Source organism: Gymnodraco acuticeps, unplaced genomic scaffold, assembly GCF_902827175.1.
Source record: "Gymnodraco acuticeps unplaced genomic scaffold, fGymAcu1.1, whole genome shotgun sequence".
Lineage (NCBI taxonomy): Eukaryota > Metazoa > Chordata > Actinopteri > Perciformes > Bathydraconidae > Gymnodraco > Gymnodraco acuticeps.
The window spans coordinates 1,942,703-1,961,927 of NW_022992160.1; the positions used below are offsets into that span (position 1 = coordinate 1,942,703).

The 19,225-nt window shown below is 41.4% G+C and overlaps 1 protein-coding gene across 1 annotated transcript; it reads right to left on the reverse strand.

Annotated features, from left to right (window-relative positions):
• Nucleotides 1-11,470: 11,470 nt before the first annotated feature.
• Nucleotides 11,471-12,367, reverse strand: LOC117538649 (the record flags this gene model as incomplete). The annotated part of the gene is made up of 1 exon (XM_034204519.1): nt 11,471-12,367. A coding segment is annotated over one exon (897 nt), but the record flags the coding sequence as incomplete, so codon positions are not given.
• Nucleotides 12,368-19,225: the final 6,858 nt, after the last annotated feature.

The following is a 19,225-nucleotide window of genomic DNA, read 5'->3' on the forward strand; positions in this document are numbered from 1 at the left end:
GCAGTGCAGCCGGCCAAGCATCCAGTCAGGCATCAGCCAGGCAAGCAAGGAAGCCAGCAGCCAGCCGAAGCAGCCAGCCAAGACCACAGCCAGGCAGCGAGCCAAGCAGGAGCCAGCCAGCCAAGCACAGCCAGCCAAGAGCAATCAGCCAAGAAGGAAGCCAGCCAGCAGGCATCGAGCCAAGCAGGAATCCAGCCAATCACAGCCAGCCAATCAGCCAGCCCAGCCAGCAATCATCCAGCAACCAGCCAAGCATCCAGCCAACCATGCAAGCATCCACGTTCACATGAAGAGCCAATGCAGCAGCCAGGCAGCGAGCCAAGCAGGAAGCCAGCCAGCCAGCCAAGCAGGAAGCCAAGAAGGAAGCCAGCCCGCCAGCCAAGCAGCGAGCCAGCACCAGCCAAGCAGCCAGACAGGGGCAGGAGGCAAGCCAAGCAGCCAGCCAGCCAGACCCAGCCACCCAGGCATCCATCCATCCACCCATTCACCCATCCATCCAATCATCCATCCATTCACCCATCCATTCATTCATTATTCCATCCATCCATCCAATCATCCATCCATCCAATCATCCACCCATTCATCCATCCATCCACCCATTCACCCATCCATCCAATCATCCATCCATTTATCCATCCAATCATCCATCCATCCATCCATCCATCCAATCATTAATCCATCCATCCATCCAATCATTAATCCATCCATCCATCCCATCATGAATCCATCCATTCATTGGTCAGTCTTTGATAATCTGTATGGAATGTGAGTAAAACACAGTATAGACAGATAAAACGCAATATATAAAAAGACTGAAAAGCTGCCAGCTAGAACTTGCACTTGTGGAGTCAATGATGTGCTGGTTATGGGAGGATAATGATATAAGTGAGATGATAATGACAGCTATAATCATCATATAGCAGCACTTCAACAAAATCGTTAGCGTGAGAGTTAACTGTATCTATAGTACATTCCTCTGTAGAGTCACGGTGACAGGATTATAAAAATGACAGGATCATTACCATGTGTCGATTTGGATTGTCAGTCAGTGCGTGCATCGTGACACCTCATTTGTTATACGGCTGTTGGAGAAGCAGATACAGTCATATATCAGATTTTATGACCAAGCATTCTCCCAAAGCTAACATCAGCAAAAAACTTCAGCGAGTTATTCCAGCATGTTTTCTTCGCAAACGTCAATTCCTCAGGCATATCATGCAGTGTTATTACTGGAAATTAAATCTCGGCAGCTTTATGATTATTGTAATGCCACATGTCATAAAAAAGCAAACTACTTTCCACTGGTGATATAAACCTTTTAATTAAATATGGTATTTACAATGGAGAAATGTATCACTATACACTTTATTGCTCTGAAGGTTTTGACTTTCAGGCAACACAGACATACTTGTACAGCCTACAGTACCTTTCAAACATCTCAACAAAAATCTGTCAGAGGCCCATTAACATGGCACTGCTGCCGTGTACAGGAGCAGCTATTCTGAGCGGATCAGGAGTCAGTGAGGTCACGCCATGAAAGTAGAATCACCTGAGAGCGACAGCTGTGTTGGGGCTGGCGGGCTACCTTCTAAACGGCGGAACAAAAATGATGCATGTGTTCAAATGAGGAGTGCAGTGTGGGCTGCTTTGCGACGTGCATATGCAGAGACAGTAAACTGGATCTCTACATTGTATCTTCAAAGACCTTGCTAGTCAAGTTTTCCTTAGATGTTATGTCAAACTAGAAGGAAATATGGAAGATCATCCTGACATAGGGGCTGTTTGCTTTAATATGGTAGAATAGGAAAACAAAATAACACTCCCTTCATACAATGAAAAAACTGAAATGTTAAGTTAAATTAAGTATATTATGTCAACACATTTCACATAACTGTATTAGGTTAGTTATAAGCAATAATATTAAAGGTCCCCTATTAGGCACAATCCACTTTTTCCTTGCTATTACAAATATATTTTGGTCGTGCAACCATTAGCTAATCACCAACCAAGGTAACACCCCCCACCTTATCACCTGAATCTCCTCCTAGATCACTATTGTGTTATTTGAACCAATTACTTCTCAGAGGGGCGTGGTCAGCAGCAGCTCATTAGCATTTAAAGCTATAGACACAGAATCAGCACTTTTGGAACAGGGCTGAAACAAATCATGGGATGCTACAAGGATCTGTTTGGTGTTTCAGCCAAACACTTCATTTACATAAAGTCAACGTTTCAGTTTTTTCAGTGTAGTACATGACATGATATTCATATTTTGTAATGACAATTAGAGTTGTGACGTGAAATTAAGTGCAAAACAAAGAACTTGAGGTTGGGATTTTTCTTAAACCTATATTTCAATCTTGTACTGCACCCTTTTCAACATTTGTTTTTACTTTGTAGCAACAATCATTATAACTAGATGAAGTTGTTGTAATGTCCATTATTAAAGTGTTCATTCACGTACTGATGGTTGAGGTTAATGTGCTCTCAGGTAGCACCTTCACCACCTGTGGAGTCTTCACACTTGCAAAACAATTGAATAGAATATATTAACAAATATAAATGCACATAAACAGAATCATCACTAGATACCACCAAAAGACTTGACAGTATTCTTTCATGTAAAAAAATGGTGTCTCTTAGCCCCTCTCTGCAAGGAAAACGTGATTATTTGGACTAAAAAAGTAAGTTGGATTTGCCTCCAAATGTGGAAATTGTGATCATTAGAACTACTTTGTACAGAAATACAGTAAATATAGAAATGGCTATTTAGCTATGCCCTCCCACAGTAATTACAGTATGTTGAGAAAAGCCAAACAATTATGGGATTTTATATTGCGCAGACTTTATAATTATATAAGTATACGTTTATATAAATACAAGTACTTTATTATCCTATGAATCAATAGATGTATATGTTTACTTGTTGATTCTTTGCAGGAGTCATAACTGAAAGTATGACCCGCAGAGAGAGCATTTATTTGGTGTTGAGCTCAGTTCTGTGTTTCACACCACAGATCACGTCTCTACCTGTGCTCATCTGTGAGTGTATAAACGACTGTGATGGAACTCAATTTCCAAGCAATTCTCTTTAATAGCGGTCAGTTAAATAACATCTGATATAATTCCTGTACTGACCTCATTATAGTTGGTTTTCCTGGCTCTTTTCGATAGTCCACGCTCAATAAAACATGTTGCCTCAAGTTTTATAAGAAAACTCAGATGAGCAGTGTGAAGTATAACAGTTTCTAAAGAAAATATTGAACATTGTCATTACACCAGGCAGCTTTGTGTAAATATCTGCAGCGTGCTTAAGTTGGAAGATTAAGTTGTGAGAGATGTTTTACTTCAGTGGTTATACCCAGAAGGCATGTGCTGTGTAAACACACCCACAGTGTCCCTCACCTCTTTATTTGATGATTGCCAGACATTTGATGTGGATCCACTCATGCTTGTAGACACAGCCTCGGACTGATGAAGTGAGGGTGTTTTGACAGACTCATAATATATCTCTCTGTAGTGCTCGGCAGTGCACATCAATAATAAACATGCCCCGGTGCCTGTTGAAAGCTATTTTACAGCTTTTGATTTGTTCTAATACATTTTGGGAGGAAAGACACGATCTTCAACACTCTGCTGTCTGGAAAGAGGACTTTGTTATTGGACCTTGGTTTGTCCTGAGCTGTGACCTTGCAGTGGAGGGAAGGTCAGACATGCTGAGAATGCTGAGTCATCACAACACTTATCATGAAGGCAGAATTGGTACTCAGATCCTATACTTTAGTAAATGTACAAATATAATATTCCTAAAATACTCCTTTACATGTAAAAGTATTCATTATGCACAATATCTCTTTCAAAAGTATTATATTCTTATGTAATATTAAACAGTATGTTTGCATTACTTAAAAATACATGTCAGCCCATTTAAGATACTCTTGAAAATACTGGGTATATTTGCAGTAGAGTATTGCATCATATGGTAAGCATATCATCAGCTTTTATATATTAGAAATAACAACGAGTGCTAAAAAATAAATTGTGGAGTAAAAAGTGTTATGGTTGCCCCTGAAATGTGGTGGGGTATAAGATAAAGCAGCATCAAATAGAAATATTCAAGTGAAATACAAATATGTCAAAATAGTACATAAGTACAGTACTTGTGTTATTTTACTTTGTTAGACTCCACTACTGCATGAAGGCTGGTGTTTAGTTCTATGCATAATGGATACACAGTGAATTATTTACTGGTAGAAATATGTTTCCTGAAAAAGTCATCGTTCACTTGAGGTGAAATATCATTTTGTCCACATTAATGGATGAATGAAGGGGACAAAATAACCATATTGTGATCAGCATTACAAAAAATACTTTCTTTAATATTAAGACTGACCTCATCATTACTGACTTTGATCATATTGTAACGATTTTTTATAAACATTCTTCAGTAAAACACTGAAAAACTAAAACATTGACTTTAACTGTATTAGGTTAGTTGAAAGAAAGAATATTAATATTTAACCTATTTAACCTATTTAAACGTAATATTATTGCTTTCAACTTACCTAATAGAGTTGTGTGAAATCTGTTGACATCATACATTTAATTCAAGTCAATGTTTCAGTTTTTTCAGTGAGAATAGGAAACGAAGACCCCAGATTATGATGCCATAAATCTGCTAAGTGGCTTTTTTTCCTAGGCAATGGAAGGGTTGATTTATGCTGACATAATTGCCAACAGTGTAAACTACTTGAAGAACCTGAAGGTCACTAAATCTGGCATGAAACCATTAAGCATCTCTCAGCATTCATGCCTCCGCACTCATTCAGCGACTAGGAGACGAGAGGAACATGAAACTGTCCCTAACCCATAAACACAACATTACATGCTATCATTGGTTGAACCCTCCTGTTATCCTCATATTTACTTTACACCCTTTATCCTCTGGGGTCAATTTGACCCCAGTAGTTTAAAACCCAAGACAATTATCATATTCCACATTTTAACCAACATGTATGTCTCTGGTGCTTTAGGTATCTTAGTTGACTACCTAAATAACCATTTAAATAAAACATTACCCCAACCTTCCCCCCTACATACTCCTTTATACATCTAGAATTCCTATTATGTGACTATCGAAAAATATATAAATCACCATAAAATCTCACTGACTAAGTAAGATATTTTTTGATGTTGTTAAAGGACCAATAACTAACGCAGAGGGTAGGGTTTTTACAATGATACATTTGCATGTAATAGTCACCTCAATATCATCCGACACAATCAAGACAAATATGTGTAAAATATTGAAATTTGTATATGTTTTATACTACTAAAACAGCCTGGGGTCAAATTGACCCCAAGGAACACCGATGCGTACAAAGTGCGTACAGGACATTTAAAAAAGATCTTCATGTTCCTTTTATGTTTACCCATTAGTCCTCACTAAATTGGGAAAAGTCATGAAATACTAAGCAAAACAAATTATGTGAACCATTTTTTTAGATACGTTGAATGGGGTCAAATTGACCCCAAGTATAACAGCAGGGTTAAATAAAACACCTGGCCTCAGCTGTTTGTTCAGGACACAGTCCAACACCTCTGAACATCATCATGGGTGATCTGAAAGGATCAAAATCACAAATGTCCCAAACTACAGGAAGTACTTGAGGAGTAGTGGAAACAAGACTGCACTGTGCATGTTTGTGAGCAACTACATTGTCACTGCTGCCCCACAGAGACTACACTCAGGATTTGAAGAGCATCTGCACAGCAGCAGTCAGCAGTTTGACATCACATCAGTGATCAGGAGGAGGCAGTCACAAGGATGGTGCTCCATGCCATACATCTTGCAGAGTCATATTCCTGCATCATTGTGAGGTCTGATGACACAGGTGTGGAAGTACTGCTCATATATTATGCAAGCAAAGAAATGTTTGGTTCATCTCTAGTGTACATGCATGCAGTCCATGGAATGAGAGAGAGATATGTCCCCATCAACACCATATGAGAGAAAATAGGAAAATACATAATAAAAATAAATTGTATTTTTTAGGCACCTTTCATTGCTAAAATCAATCCCAAAGTGCTACAGGAGGCCTAAGAAACAAACAAAAATAAACAAAAGTTTAATCAAAGGCTTTTTTTTTAAAGTTTGGGTTGGTTTGGTTTGGGGTGCCAACTAAAATAGCCTCTGTTTTGGAGCTATTAAGCTGCAGGAAGTTTTATTGCATCCAAGCCTTTATCTCGGATCAGCCATTAGCCCGCATGGTTTTTCTTACCACTGCTACGCTGACGACACCCAATTAATTCTGTCCTTTCCCCGCTCAGAGACCCAGGTCGTTGCACGCATCTCTGCTTGTCTAGCTGACATCTCTCAGTGGATGTCTGCTCATCACCTCAAGCTCAACCTTGACAAGACTGAGCTGCTCTTCCTCCCGGGAAAAGATTGTCCCACTCTTGACCTGACAATCAACATCGGCACCTGTGTTGTTTCCCCGACTCAGACTGCAAGGAATCTGGGTGTGACCCTAGATAACAACCTGTCCTTCACTGCAAACATCGCTGCTACAACCCGTTGCTGCAGATACACGCTTTACAACATCAGGAAGATACGTCCCCAGCTGACCCAGAAAGCGACGCAGGTTCTGGTCCAGGCTCTCGTCATCTCACGCCTAGACTACTGCAACTCCCTCCTGGCTGGTCTACCTGCATGTGCCATCCGACCTCTGCAGCTCATCCAGAATGCAGCGGCTCGTCTGGTCTTCAACCTTCCTAAATTCTCCCACACCACGCCGCTCCTCCGCTCCCTTCACTGGCTTCCGGTAACTGCTAGAATCCACTTCAAGACACTGGTACTTGCTTACCATGCTGCGAATGGATCTGGCCCTTCGTACATCCAGGACATGGTTAAACCGTACACCCCAGCGCGTGCACTACGCTCTGCATCAGCCAAACGACTCGCTGCACCCTCGCTGCGAGGGGGACCCAAGTTCCCATCGGCAAAAACACGTGGGTTTGCTGTCCTGGCTCCAAGATGGTGGAATGAGCTCCCCATTGACATCAGGACGGCAGATAGCTTGCACATCTTCCGGCGCAAACTGAAAACTCATCTCTTTCGACTCCACTTCGAGCGTTAGAACTATTAACGAAGCACTTTTATACTAATAAAGGACTGGCTTACCTAAAGCCAGTTGAGTAGCACTTGAAATGTTTTTGCTCTATGAAACCTGATGTACTTATATGATTCTGTTTTCTTCAAGGTTGTGTCTTCCTGGTCGAATGTACTTATTGTAAGTCGCTTTGGATAAAAGCGTCAGCTAAATGCAATGTAATGTAATGTAATCTCCTCAATGCAGGTGTTAAAGGATGTTGATGGGAACGGTGATGATGATGATGGTGACAGTGAGGATGCATGTGGGATAGGGTCTGTCTTTATATATAGCTGTGTGTCATCAGCGTAGCAATGGAATGATATTCCATGCTGGCTGATGACACGGCCAAGGGGCAGAGTGTACAGGGTGAACAGAGTGGGCCCGAGGACCGACCCTTGAGGGACACCACAGGTGACAGGGTGTGTCTGAGACCTTGCACCTCCCAAGGAGACGTACTCTGTTCTTCCAGACAGGTAGGACTGGAACCAGCTCAGGGCGGAGTCAGAGAGTCCGATGGTGTATTGGAGGCGCTGAAGGAGGATGTTATGGTCGACAGTGCCGAATGCTGCAGTCAGATCCAGGAGGATGAGGAGAGATGGGGAACCAGTGTCAGCCCCCGTCAGCAGGTCGTTTGTGACACTGACCAGAGCTGTTTCAGTGCTGTGGGCGGAACGGAAACCAGACTGGAATCCCTCAAAGAGGCCGTTTAGTTGGAGATGGTCCTGAAGCTGGGCGGCAACTACATGTCTAACTGTCTACCAGCATGTCTTGCACTCACTGGCTGTGGCACAACAAGTAGTTTGTACAGAATAGGAAAGACAACAGCATTCACCAAACTCAAGACCCATCTCAGCGAGCTCAAAGATCTGGCCCATTTTGGACTCTCTGCCAGCTTGGAAGAGTCTTTGCCAGTCGCAAGATAATTTGCGCTTCTGCTATATGGAAAAAAGAAAAAGGAAATTGGACTGATGTGCACAAACTTGGATGAACTGAGGTTCATAATTGCATCAACAACAGATGCAGCCTCGGAAAATCTGCCGACAACAGAGGATGCATTTCAACAACATGTAAAGAGCAATGCTTCAGACAGCGATATGGTGTCACAGCCCGAACCCAAACCCTTGTTATGGAGTCCTATTGGCAAGGGGTGGATTGTCAGAGAGGGGGCCATTCAACCAGTGCTATTTACAAAAACCCCAGCACCTACAGAAGTGAGGGACATTCCTCACTTGTATTGCAAAGATGCTAAGTGTGGAGAGAGTGGAAAGTGCCAGTGCCTCTCTGTTGGCCTTCCCTGTATGGAGCTCTGTACCTGCTGTGCAGAATGTCAAAATGTGTCCTCTAGCGTTTCTGAGGAACCTGACATTTGACACAGGGCTGCCAACCCTCACGCATTGAGCGTGAGTCACGCAATGAGCACATATATCACGCACTCACGCCACACATGCCTTTCCTCACGCTAAGTTTTTGTCCAAAATAAATGTATAGAAATATAAAAATAAAGTGAAGGAATAGCAAACCGAGCGGTCTACGAAATGAGACGGTCTGGCTTACGGAGGACTTCCTGTTTGCATCAACTGACACCCGCTGTCCGTAGCACTGTCGCCTAGCAACCTGGACAGCGACACCCTGTTCATGTTTTACAGGTGACAGGTGTGGGCCGGTTTGATAGGCTCTCCACCAGGGTTGTAGTTATGTGGGAGCCAATGGGAGCTGAGCTCTCATAAGATGTGCCGGTGTGTCCTTGGGCAAGACACTTCACCTGAACTTGCTCCTGTGGGTATTGTCCACAGTATCTGACCATTGCATGTATCATATATGTGTAATGTGTGTATATGTAAAGCGCTTTGAGTCATTGATAAAGCGCTATAATAAATGTAAGGAATTATTATTATTATTATAAGGAGGGGCCTGAGCTCCCATGAAAGTTATTTACGTTAACGAGGTAAATCGGCTAAACGAAAAACATGTTTTCAAAAAGAAATACGCATCGTATTCTCTCTTGAATGACAATATGGCTGCACTCAGGGATGTAGTGCTGCCGCCGGAGAGCACCGGAACGCCGCTCCGAGCGAGAGAGAGAGAGCGCAGTGGGTCTCAAACGGCTTGGTCATCATTTATATAAACAATTATTTCCGAGGCACACCTTCATATGATCATTATAGTTGTAAAACAATAAGAGAATAAAACAGTTATGAAATACTATTTGACAGTAAAACAAGAATACAGTTTAAAAGGGGAGTGATTTGTAAAATATGCATAAAGAAAAAGAAAATCTGTTTACAGTTGTGTTTCATATGGGTGTTGAGAGATGTATCCATAGATCTCTTTATTTTACTCTCAAAGTGCACCAGATTGATGCTTTTAACTTCAATATTTAAAAAAACATCTTCCCAGGGGAGCATGCCCCCGGACCCCCCTAGAGGAGGTGAGGTCCCAAAGGAAAATCTCACTCCAAGCTGAACTCAAAGGTTGGCAGCCCTGTTTAACATTATATTCTAGTATCTATATACTTGACAGGCCATCGTTTTTGTATCTCCCAATAAGATGATCCCTAGGGATGAGCAACCGACACAACTCCTCCCCACTCGTGTGTATAAATATTATGATATTCTTATACACGAGGCCCTTCTGACTGACCGTCCCCGATACGTGTATCGCACGGTAGTAAGAATTGAGCCCAGAGTACTCTGTATTTTGTATTGTTGTTTTTCACCATTAAAACAGATTATTGTTTATCCTTTAACCTGGTGTTTCGAATTCCTTCTTTTATAATTTAACCAGCTCATCAAGGGACGCGCGGAGCCGAGGTGGGCTTCAGACCACCGTCTTCAGCGCTCCAACACCTCACAAATTAGGTCAGAGCCTGCTGGGTCCATGGTGGCCAGATTGTTCTGTTAGGATTTTGTTTTAAACAGGATCCAGGCGCAGGCAATGACTAAAGATGTTTAAACGGTTTATTGTTCGGAGACTCAGACAGGTTTGGTGACTATGGAGGTCCGGAGTGGAGGTAGGCAGTTCAGGCTGGACTGAGAACAAGGCAGGCAGGTATGGTGAAGGAATAAGCAGGCAGGTTGGCTGGAAGCTCTGGTGGTCGATGGCTGAGGGTAGTGATGGCAGTTTGACACTGAAGCTTCGAACGGAGCTTCAACCCTGGACTTCCTATTCCATAGAAGCAGTGATTTGAAGCTTCAAATCACGTGACATATGATGTCAGAAGCAGCAACTGCTTCAAATCACGTGACATGTGACGTCCGAACCAGCAACTGCTTCATTTCCTGAATGAATCAACTCACTGGTTCGCCGTCCTATCAGGTGATTCAATTCAAACAGTTTCGAAATATGTGTTTACGTAATTTGTAAATGCATATTTGTTTGAGACTCACTGAGTTAACTTAGAATACAATTAACTATCTAAACACTCAGAAGCCTCATCCCAATACCCCTCCTCGACTCCTCCTTTCCCTCACTCGCGTCCCTTCCTTGCGTCTTAGCTCCGCCTCCGTAAGATGCGAGCGAGAGACACGAGGAGGTGACGCGAGGACAGAGGAGTCCTCAGGTATTAATTGGGATGTCCTCGTTCACTCAAACGTCACTTTTAAACGACGTCTGTTAATGATGACATGTGCACAGCTGTATCCCCTCTCATCGGGCTTAACTGAATAACCCTTTAGAACCGGCCCATTTGTTGTTAAATATTTATTTAATCAATCAATCAATGTTCAATCAATGTTTATTTATATAGCCCAATATCACAAATGTTACATTTGTCTCAGTGGACTTTACAGTTTGTACAAAATATCAGTATGACAATACGACACCCTCTGTCCTTAGACCCTCACATCGTACAAGGAAAAACTTCCGGAGAAAACCCACAGTTTAAAGGGAAAAATGGGAGAAACCTCAGGGAGAGCAACAGAGGAGGGATCCCTCTCCCAGGACGGACAGACGTGCAATAGATGCCGTGTGTAAATTGAAAAGATAATACATTTGCAACATAGGTAGTCCAAATGTTTAGAAATGCATGTGTGTATAATAGGAAGATGAATCCACGAGGATATCCATCCAGGGCCTATGATCCAGGACCACAGCCACGACTCAAGATCCAGGGCTCGCGATCCAGGACAGAGGAGCGCAGGATCATCCATGACTCCGGATCCCGGCGTATATAGACACCAAAAAGAAAGACATTTGGGGAAGCTGGGTTAATCGGAACATGAGAGTACACAGGTATAGACAGAGAGAAGGAAGAAGTAAGATGTCCCCCGACAAACTAAGCCTATATCAGCAAAACTAGGGGCTGGATCTAATCAGCCCTAACTATAAGCTTTATCAAAAAGGAAGGTCTTAAGCGCACTCTTAAAAACGGATAGGGTGTCTGCCGCCCGAACACAAACTGGAAGCTGATTCCACAAATGTGGAGCTTGATAAGAAAAGGCTCTGGCTCCCATTGTACTTTTAGAGACTCTAGGAACAACCAACAACCCTGCATTCTTGGAACGCAATGCCCTAGTAGGACAGTAGGGTATAATGAGTTCTTTAAGGTAAGATGGCGCCTGCCCATTAAGGGCTTTGTAGGCGAGAAGAAGAATTTTAAATTCTATCCTGTGTTCTATAGGGAGCCAGTGTAAGGCAGCCAGAACAGGAGTAATGTGGTCCCTTTTCCTAACTCTGGTTAGTACACGAGCCGCAGCATTTTGAATCAGCTGAAGCGACTTGACTGACTTCTTGGTACACCCTGATAATAAAGAGTTACAATAATCCAGCCTTGAAGTAACAAATGCATGGACTAGTTTCTCTGCATCGTTTTGAGGCAAGATATGCCTGATTTTTGCAATGTTACGTAGATGGAAGTAGGCGGTCCTTGAAATTGATTTTATGTGGGCGTTAAAGGATAAATCCTGATCAAATATAATACCAAGATTCCTTACAGTCTCACTGGAGGCCAAATTAATGCCATCCATAGTTAGTATATCCTTAGATAATTTGTTTCGTAGATTCTTCGGGCCAAGTACAATAACTTCAGTTTTGGTCGTGTTTAACATCAAAAAGTTTAAGGTCATCCACGTTTTTAAGTCCTTAAGGCAGTCTTGAATTTTATTTAGATGATTAATTTCATCAGGCTTGATTGATAAATATAGTTGAGTATCATCCGCATAACAATGAAAGTTTACAGAATGATTCCTTATAATATTGCCTAACGGAAGCATATATAATGTGAACAAAATAGGTCCGAGCACTGAGCCCTGTGGCACTCCATGGCTAACTTTGGTTTGCGTGGAAGATTCATCATTGACACGTACAAACTGAGAGCGTTCAGATAGATAGGACCTAAACCAGTCTAAAGCAGTTCCCTGTATGCCAACTAAGTGCTCTAGTCTTTGCAATAAGATATCATGGTCGATAGTATCAAATGCAGCACTGAGATCGAGCAAAACAAGAATAGAGACACGTCCCTTGTCAGAGGCTATTAGAATGTCATTTGTGACTTTAACCAGAGCTGTCTCTATGCTATGATGTGTTCTAAAGCCAGACTGAAAAGCTTCAAATAAATCATTGTTTTTTAAGTAATCACACAACTGTTTTGCGACCGCTTTCTCAAGAATTTTTGAGAGGAACGGAAGATTAGAAATAGGTCTATAGTTGGCTAAAACCTCTGGATCGAGGTTGTGCTTTTTAAGAAGCGGTTTTATCACTGCTACTTTGAATGATTGTGGAACATAGCCTGATAATAAAGACATATTCATAATATTTAATAAATAAGTGCTAATTAATGGAAAAACTTCCTTCAACAGCTTAGTTGGAATTGGGTCTAACATGCACGTTGATGGTTTAGAAGAGAGAATCATTGAATTTAATTGTTCAAGGTTTATGGCTGAAAAGCATTCTAGTTTACTATCTAGTGTAATATTAGAACTTACGTTTCCGGGAGCTGTTGATAACACTATACTGGTCAAAGGCAAGAGGTCATTAATTTTGTTTCTAAGAGTAACAATTTTATCGTTAAAAAAGCACATAAAATCATTACTACTGAGTGCTATGGGAATAGAAGGCTCAATCGAGCTGTGGCTTTCTGTCAGCCTGGCTACAGTGCTGAAAAGAAATCTTGCATTATTCTTATTCTCATCTATTAATGAAGAGTAGTAAGCTGCTCTCGCTTTACGCAATGCTTTCTTATATTCATTGAGAGTAATATGCCAAATTAAACGAGATTCTTCAAGTTTAGTAGAACGCCATATCCTTTCAAGTTGTCTCGACTTTTGCTTTATTTTGCGGGTTTCGGCATTATGCCATGGAGCTAGTCTATGTTGTAATTTAAATGAATGAATCTTTCTCTTGTCAGTCAAGGATTTCAATGTGTGATGGTTGGTCCTGCTTTTGTGTTCCGTTTTGGTGTAAAATGTAGCCTACATTTAAATAAAAATATAATTATAGTAATGTGAAAGCCTTTACTCTGAAAATGTGTGTCCTGTAGATCCCCACATTCACCACAAACACACATTCAGGACTGTGAATTTTAAATAATTGAACTCCTGAATATCTTAACACAAAACAATACAAATAATTGTTATTTATCAAGATCTAGCCATTTATGAAATAGCTTTCTTAATAGCTATGTTTTAGTGACGTTCAAGATCATTAAACATGACTTAAATTGTTAGTATAACCTTAAGAAATGAATTGCACATAATAATTCCCACGGAGCTGTGAGCACTTATACATTTATGTGACGCTTTTCCACTCATCTTCCAGTTGTCGGTTTTCCTCTGTTGAAATGGACCAGCTGTGAAGGTGGGGGCGGGGCTTTTATAGGCGAGTAGTTATCCTCCCTTTCGTCTCCTCCCTTTCGTCTCCTCCCTTTTGTATCCTCCCGCACCCCTCCTCCCTCACCCTCTTCGACTCAGCAGCTAGCTAATCAGATGCTAACAACAAAAATACGAGTAACCGGTTCTCTCTCAAGAGCCAGGATAGAAGAGTTATCGAGAGACGATACTAGAAGATCTTATAGCTCGAGAGAGTCGTATCTCTCTCTCTCTCTCTCTCTCTATCTCGCTCTCTCTCTCTCTCTCTCTCTCTCTCTCTCTCTCTCTCTCTCTCTCTCTCTCTCTCTCTCTCTCTCTCTCTCTCTCTCTCTCTCTCTCTCTCTCTCTCTCTTTTTTTTTGTTTGGTACCTGGCTGGCGCCCCCTAGCAGTGCTGCCGCTATTTGTATATAGGAGAAACACTGTAATAATAGTTCAAGTACATCCTTTCAAACTGCTAGTCACATCCTCATGTAAATGGCAATGTATCGAGGTCAGAAAAGTTATGGAGTTCATTTTTATTTATCGTACGATAAGTCAATGAATTGCTTATCGCGACAGGCCTATGCACACAATAAAACAGTGGAAACAAACATGTGTTTTACTTTCATTAGTGAATTAAACGTTGTGCCCTTTATAGTCTGTGTCCAATATTGTGTATTTGTATATATATCATATATATATATGGTCCCGCTACTGACACGATAGCAGTCATTTAGTGTGCATATGTGTAATTAAACCCATGATATCAAAATCTCACTCCAGCCAGGTACCCAAAGTTGGCAACCCTGTAGTAATAATATGCATTCATTATGACAATATCATACTATTACTATAGGAGTGTTCTATAGTGTGTTCAAAAAACAACTACAGAAACACTAAACACTAAATATTATACTATAGTAGTACTATTTAAAATAATATAGTCTTAATACGGAAACACCAAAAAAACACTATAGTAATACTTTTACAAACACTATAGTAATAATATGCATTCACTATGACAATATCATGCTATTACTAGGAGTGTTCTATAGTGTGTTTAAAATACAACTACAGAAACACTATAAATTATACTATAGTTATACTATTTAAAATAATATAGGAATACTACAAAGATCTAGATACATAGTATTACTATTGAAAAATTATAGGGCTACTAATAAAATGGCACTACAGAAAAAACTATAGTAATACGATAGCTGGTGAAAAATACTACAGAACACTACAAACTTACTATAGGACACTATACAACTCTTAAATAAATGAACTATAGTATACTATCCTATAGTTCATTTATAGTTCATTTCGTAAGGGAGGTGCAGACAGTAGCTAGCAGTTTTCGACAGATACAGCCCACTCAAAAATATATTGTTTTATATAAAATTAATGTATATATATATATATATATATATATATATTAGCTGTACACTTTACGATTATAATGTTTTTTTATGGACATCTTTACCATTCAATCTCGTCCAACTGATCTTGCTACTGTCACTCCTCTGCTCTTGGTAGTTCAGGCATTTATCAAACCTGGCAACTCCAGGTTTCCTGGCAGCTGTCAATCAAAGTCCAGTGGCTCCGCCCCAAAGTGTCAGAAACTTTTCACGAGCTCGCAGACAGACTCCGCGAGCTCGCGAGGCTGACACTCCCGCGAGTGAGCAAGAGGGCTGTCTCTCTCGTGAGCGAGCACATAGCCGCTCGCGGGGGTTCAAAAAGCAGTAAAGTGAAAAGTAATGTACACAATCTACAGAATAAAATATAGAATTAATTGAATGATGAATAAACAGTGAGGGGTATGAAGACACTAGATATACACAGCAGCCTGTGAGCAGTATGAACAGTGTGTATGAATATGCTAAGATATATAAACGGTAAGCAGTGCAAGTATAGTATAAAATATAGAGATATTAATTTCATGATGATAAACATTGTGGAACAATGATGAAAAATGTGAATGGAAGTGGCGACGTAAAACTGACACAAAACAACAACAAACTTTTGCCGAGCCAATTGGAGAGTTTCATCAGCAGCACGGGGTAAAACCCACTAATGAGCGCTCAGCTCGAGATACCAGCGAGTCGTTTCCAAGCCCCCAGGAAGTGTGCCGGACTCTGATGAGAATATTCGTTGTGGCCAAACGGCGGTACTACAGTTAGGTTGCTGGGCCCAGAAACACTTTTTCCCATCAACTTACATTGGGAAAGAGTGGTCTGTAAATCGTTGGATAATTTTTTTTAAACTAAATAAACTACCCAGTATGAACGTTTGTATAGCCCTTATTAAAAACATTCGGTCCTCAAGTTGTAAAATGTGCTAATAACGTTATTCTGAGAGTTATTTCCCTCGGCATTATGAACGCGCATCTAACCCACGGGACCGCGCTGCCCGGCACGTTCATGTTACGTATATATATATACATTAGGGCTGTGCATCTTCACTGGTCTCACGATTCGATTCGATTACGATTATCTTGTCAATGATTCGATTCAATTCGATATCCCGATGCATCACGATTCATACCAATGCGTTGCATCCTCAATTTTCTATATTACTGCACATGGCTTATTTTTCATCAATGCATACATGCAGTAAATACATATGAACTCTCTTTTTATTATTTAGGAAGTGCTTCAGAAATCAATAACATAAATGTCTTGACATTCATTTATAAACCAAAATAAATGAATTGTATAGGTCTAGCCTCCGTGTGTGAAGTTGTTCCATCCTCAAAAACAAAAAAATAATGCTTCTGCAGTCTAGCTTCTGCAGTCTAGCTGCTGCTTCTAGCAACGGTCTTCTGTTAAAGAAAGGACTCTGAATGTCCTGAATGTGGCATCACACACAGGACTTGAGTCTGAACACAGCAGACAACAGGAGTATTTACAACAGCATATAACAACTAAAATACTGCATGTGGGTGCACACTTACATTCTCTGTCTTACTGTTACATAAATCCCATGAATGTATGAGATTAAGTTAGCTTCATTATATCTCAGTGATTAAGTGAATAATAAAGTTTCTATCGGGTCACTATCAGCCTGTCACTCATTATTTTCAGGGAGGGGGCGGGGTTTGGAGGAACGGAGAGGAGACGGTGATCGCGGAAGCTTTCCTCCTGCCTTCACAAACTTTACACACGTAGGCCTATATATCGTCTGAAAATTGCTAGAGGACATTCATACTTTGCAATCCAAGACTTAATTAAATCCACCAAAAACCTGACATGATTGTAACGCGATTATTTTTGAAAAACATAAATCCCTGTGCCGCAGCGACACGGAGTGATTCAGAGCGGGTCATTCTGCTGTTGGTTCTGGACTGGTGTTCTTAGGCGCTTTCACACTGCGGTACTTTTCCCACAAAGGTTCATGTGAACTTAGTTCATGTGAACTCTTTAGTTCGCATGAACTAAGTACAGATCGCGTTCACACTGGAAAAAGTCCCTGGGGGTGGATTAGGCAAATGAAGCCGCTGACGTCACTTGTTCTTCTTCTGCTTTGGGTTTACTGGCAGGCCGCAAACCACTTCACGGCGTATACTGCCGCCCAAAGTCCCCGGCTGGAAGTCCCCGGAGTTGGGGACTGGCTTCAATAGAAGCTGCTGGGACTCCCAGCAGCTTCTACTGAAGCCTTCCGAGTAAATCGCCAGAACGCCGACACCTCCTCATCTCCACCGCTCCCATGGTTTATTTTGTGTTGCCATAAGTTAGTCTCTCTGCGTTTCTGCGCTGGGCTAATGCTAATGCTAATAATGCTAATGCGAGGATAATAAAATGGCGGCTTCACAAAACTTTTTGGGAGTTTTACGGGGCGTGGTTTGCAATCCGCCCAGCCAATCAGAAATGTAGCTATTTTCTCACAAAAGAGCCGCTCGAAAGTCCCTGCTCTCTAGCAGGGACTTTCGAGGGGGTAAAAAGGTTCACATTAACTAATTTTAGTACCGGCTCTTTTTGGTGTGAACGCGATAAAAGAGTTCACATGAACTAAGTTCACATGAACCTTTGTGGGAAAAGTACCGCAGTGTGAAAGCGCCTCTTGTGTTGGTGGATAAAGCAGACTGCTCCGTGTTTGGTGTTGCTGTGCCGCTGTCACGTCTGTTCCCTGATCTCTGCGTCACCGACCGATTTGATATTAAAGTGACAGAAAAAAAAAACGTTATAGTAAAGCCGCGGCCGGAAAATCAGGAAGCAACGTTACTACGCTATAACCGATTATCTTCCGTCACTGCATGGAGACCGAATCGTCCACGTCCGCATCGCAATGCATCGTAGAAACGATTATTTTCAACACCCCTAATATACATTGGGGCAAAAAAGTATTTTGTCAGCCACCAATTGTGCAAGTTCTCCCACTTAAAAAGATGAGAGAGGCCTATAATTTTCATCCTAGGTACACTTCAACTATGAGAGACAGAATGGGGGGAAATAATCCAGGAAATCACATTGTAGGATTTTTAATGAATTAATTGGTAAATTCCTCAGTAAAATAAGTATTTGGTCACCTACAAACAAACAAGATTTCTGGCTCTCACAGACCTGTAACTTCTTCTTTAAGAGCCTCCTCTGTCCTCCACTCGTTAACTGTATTAATGGCACCTGTTTGAACTCGTTATCAGTATAAAAGACACCTGTCCACAACCTCAAACAGTCACACTCCAAACTCCACTATGGCCAAGACCAAAGAGCTGTCAAAGGACACCAGAAACACAATTGTAGACCTGCACCTGGCTGGGAAGACTGAATCTGCAATAGGTAAGCAGCTTGGTGTGAATAAATCAACTGTGGGAGCAATTATTAGAAAATGGAAGACATACAAGACCACTGATAATCTCCCTCGATCTGGGGCTCCACGCAAGATCTCACCCCGTGGGAGTCAAAATGATCACAAGAACGGTGAGCAAAAATCCCAGAACCACACGGGGGGACCTAGTCAATGACCTGCAGAGAGCTGGGACCAAAGTAACTAAGGCTACCATCAGTAACACACTACGCCTCCAGGGACTCAAATCCTGCAGTGCCAGACGTGTCCCCCTGCTTAAGCCAGTACATGTCCAGGCCCGTCTGAAGTTTGCTAGAGAGCATTTAGATGATCCAGAAGAGGATTGGGAGAATGTCATATGGTCAGATGAAACCAAAATAGTACTTTTTGGTAAAAACTCAACTAGACGTGTTTGGAGGAGAAAGAATGCAGAGTTGCATCCAAAGAACACCATACCTACTGTGAAACATGGGGGTGGAAACATCATGCTTTGGAGCTGTTTT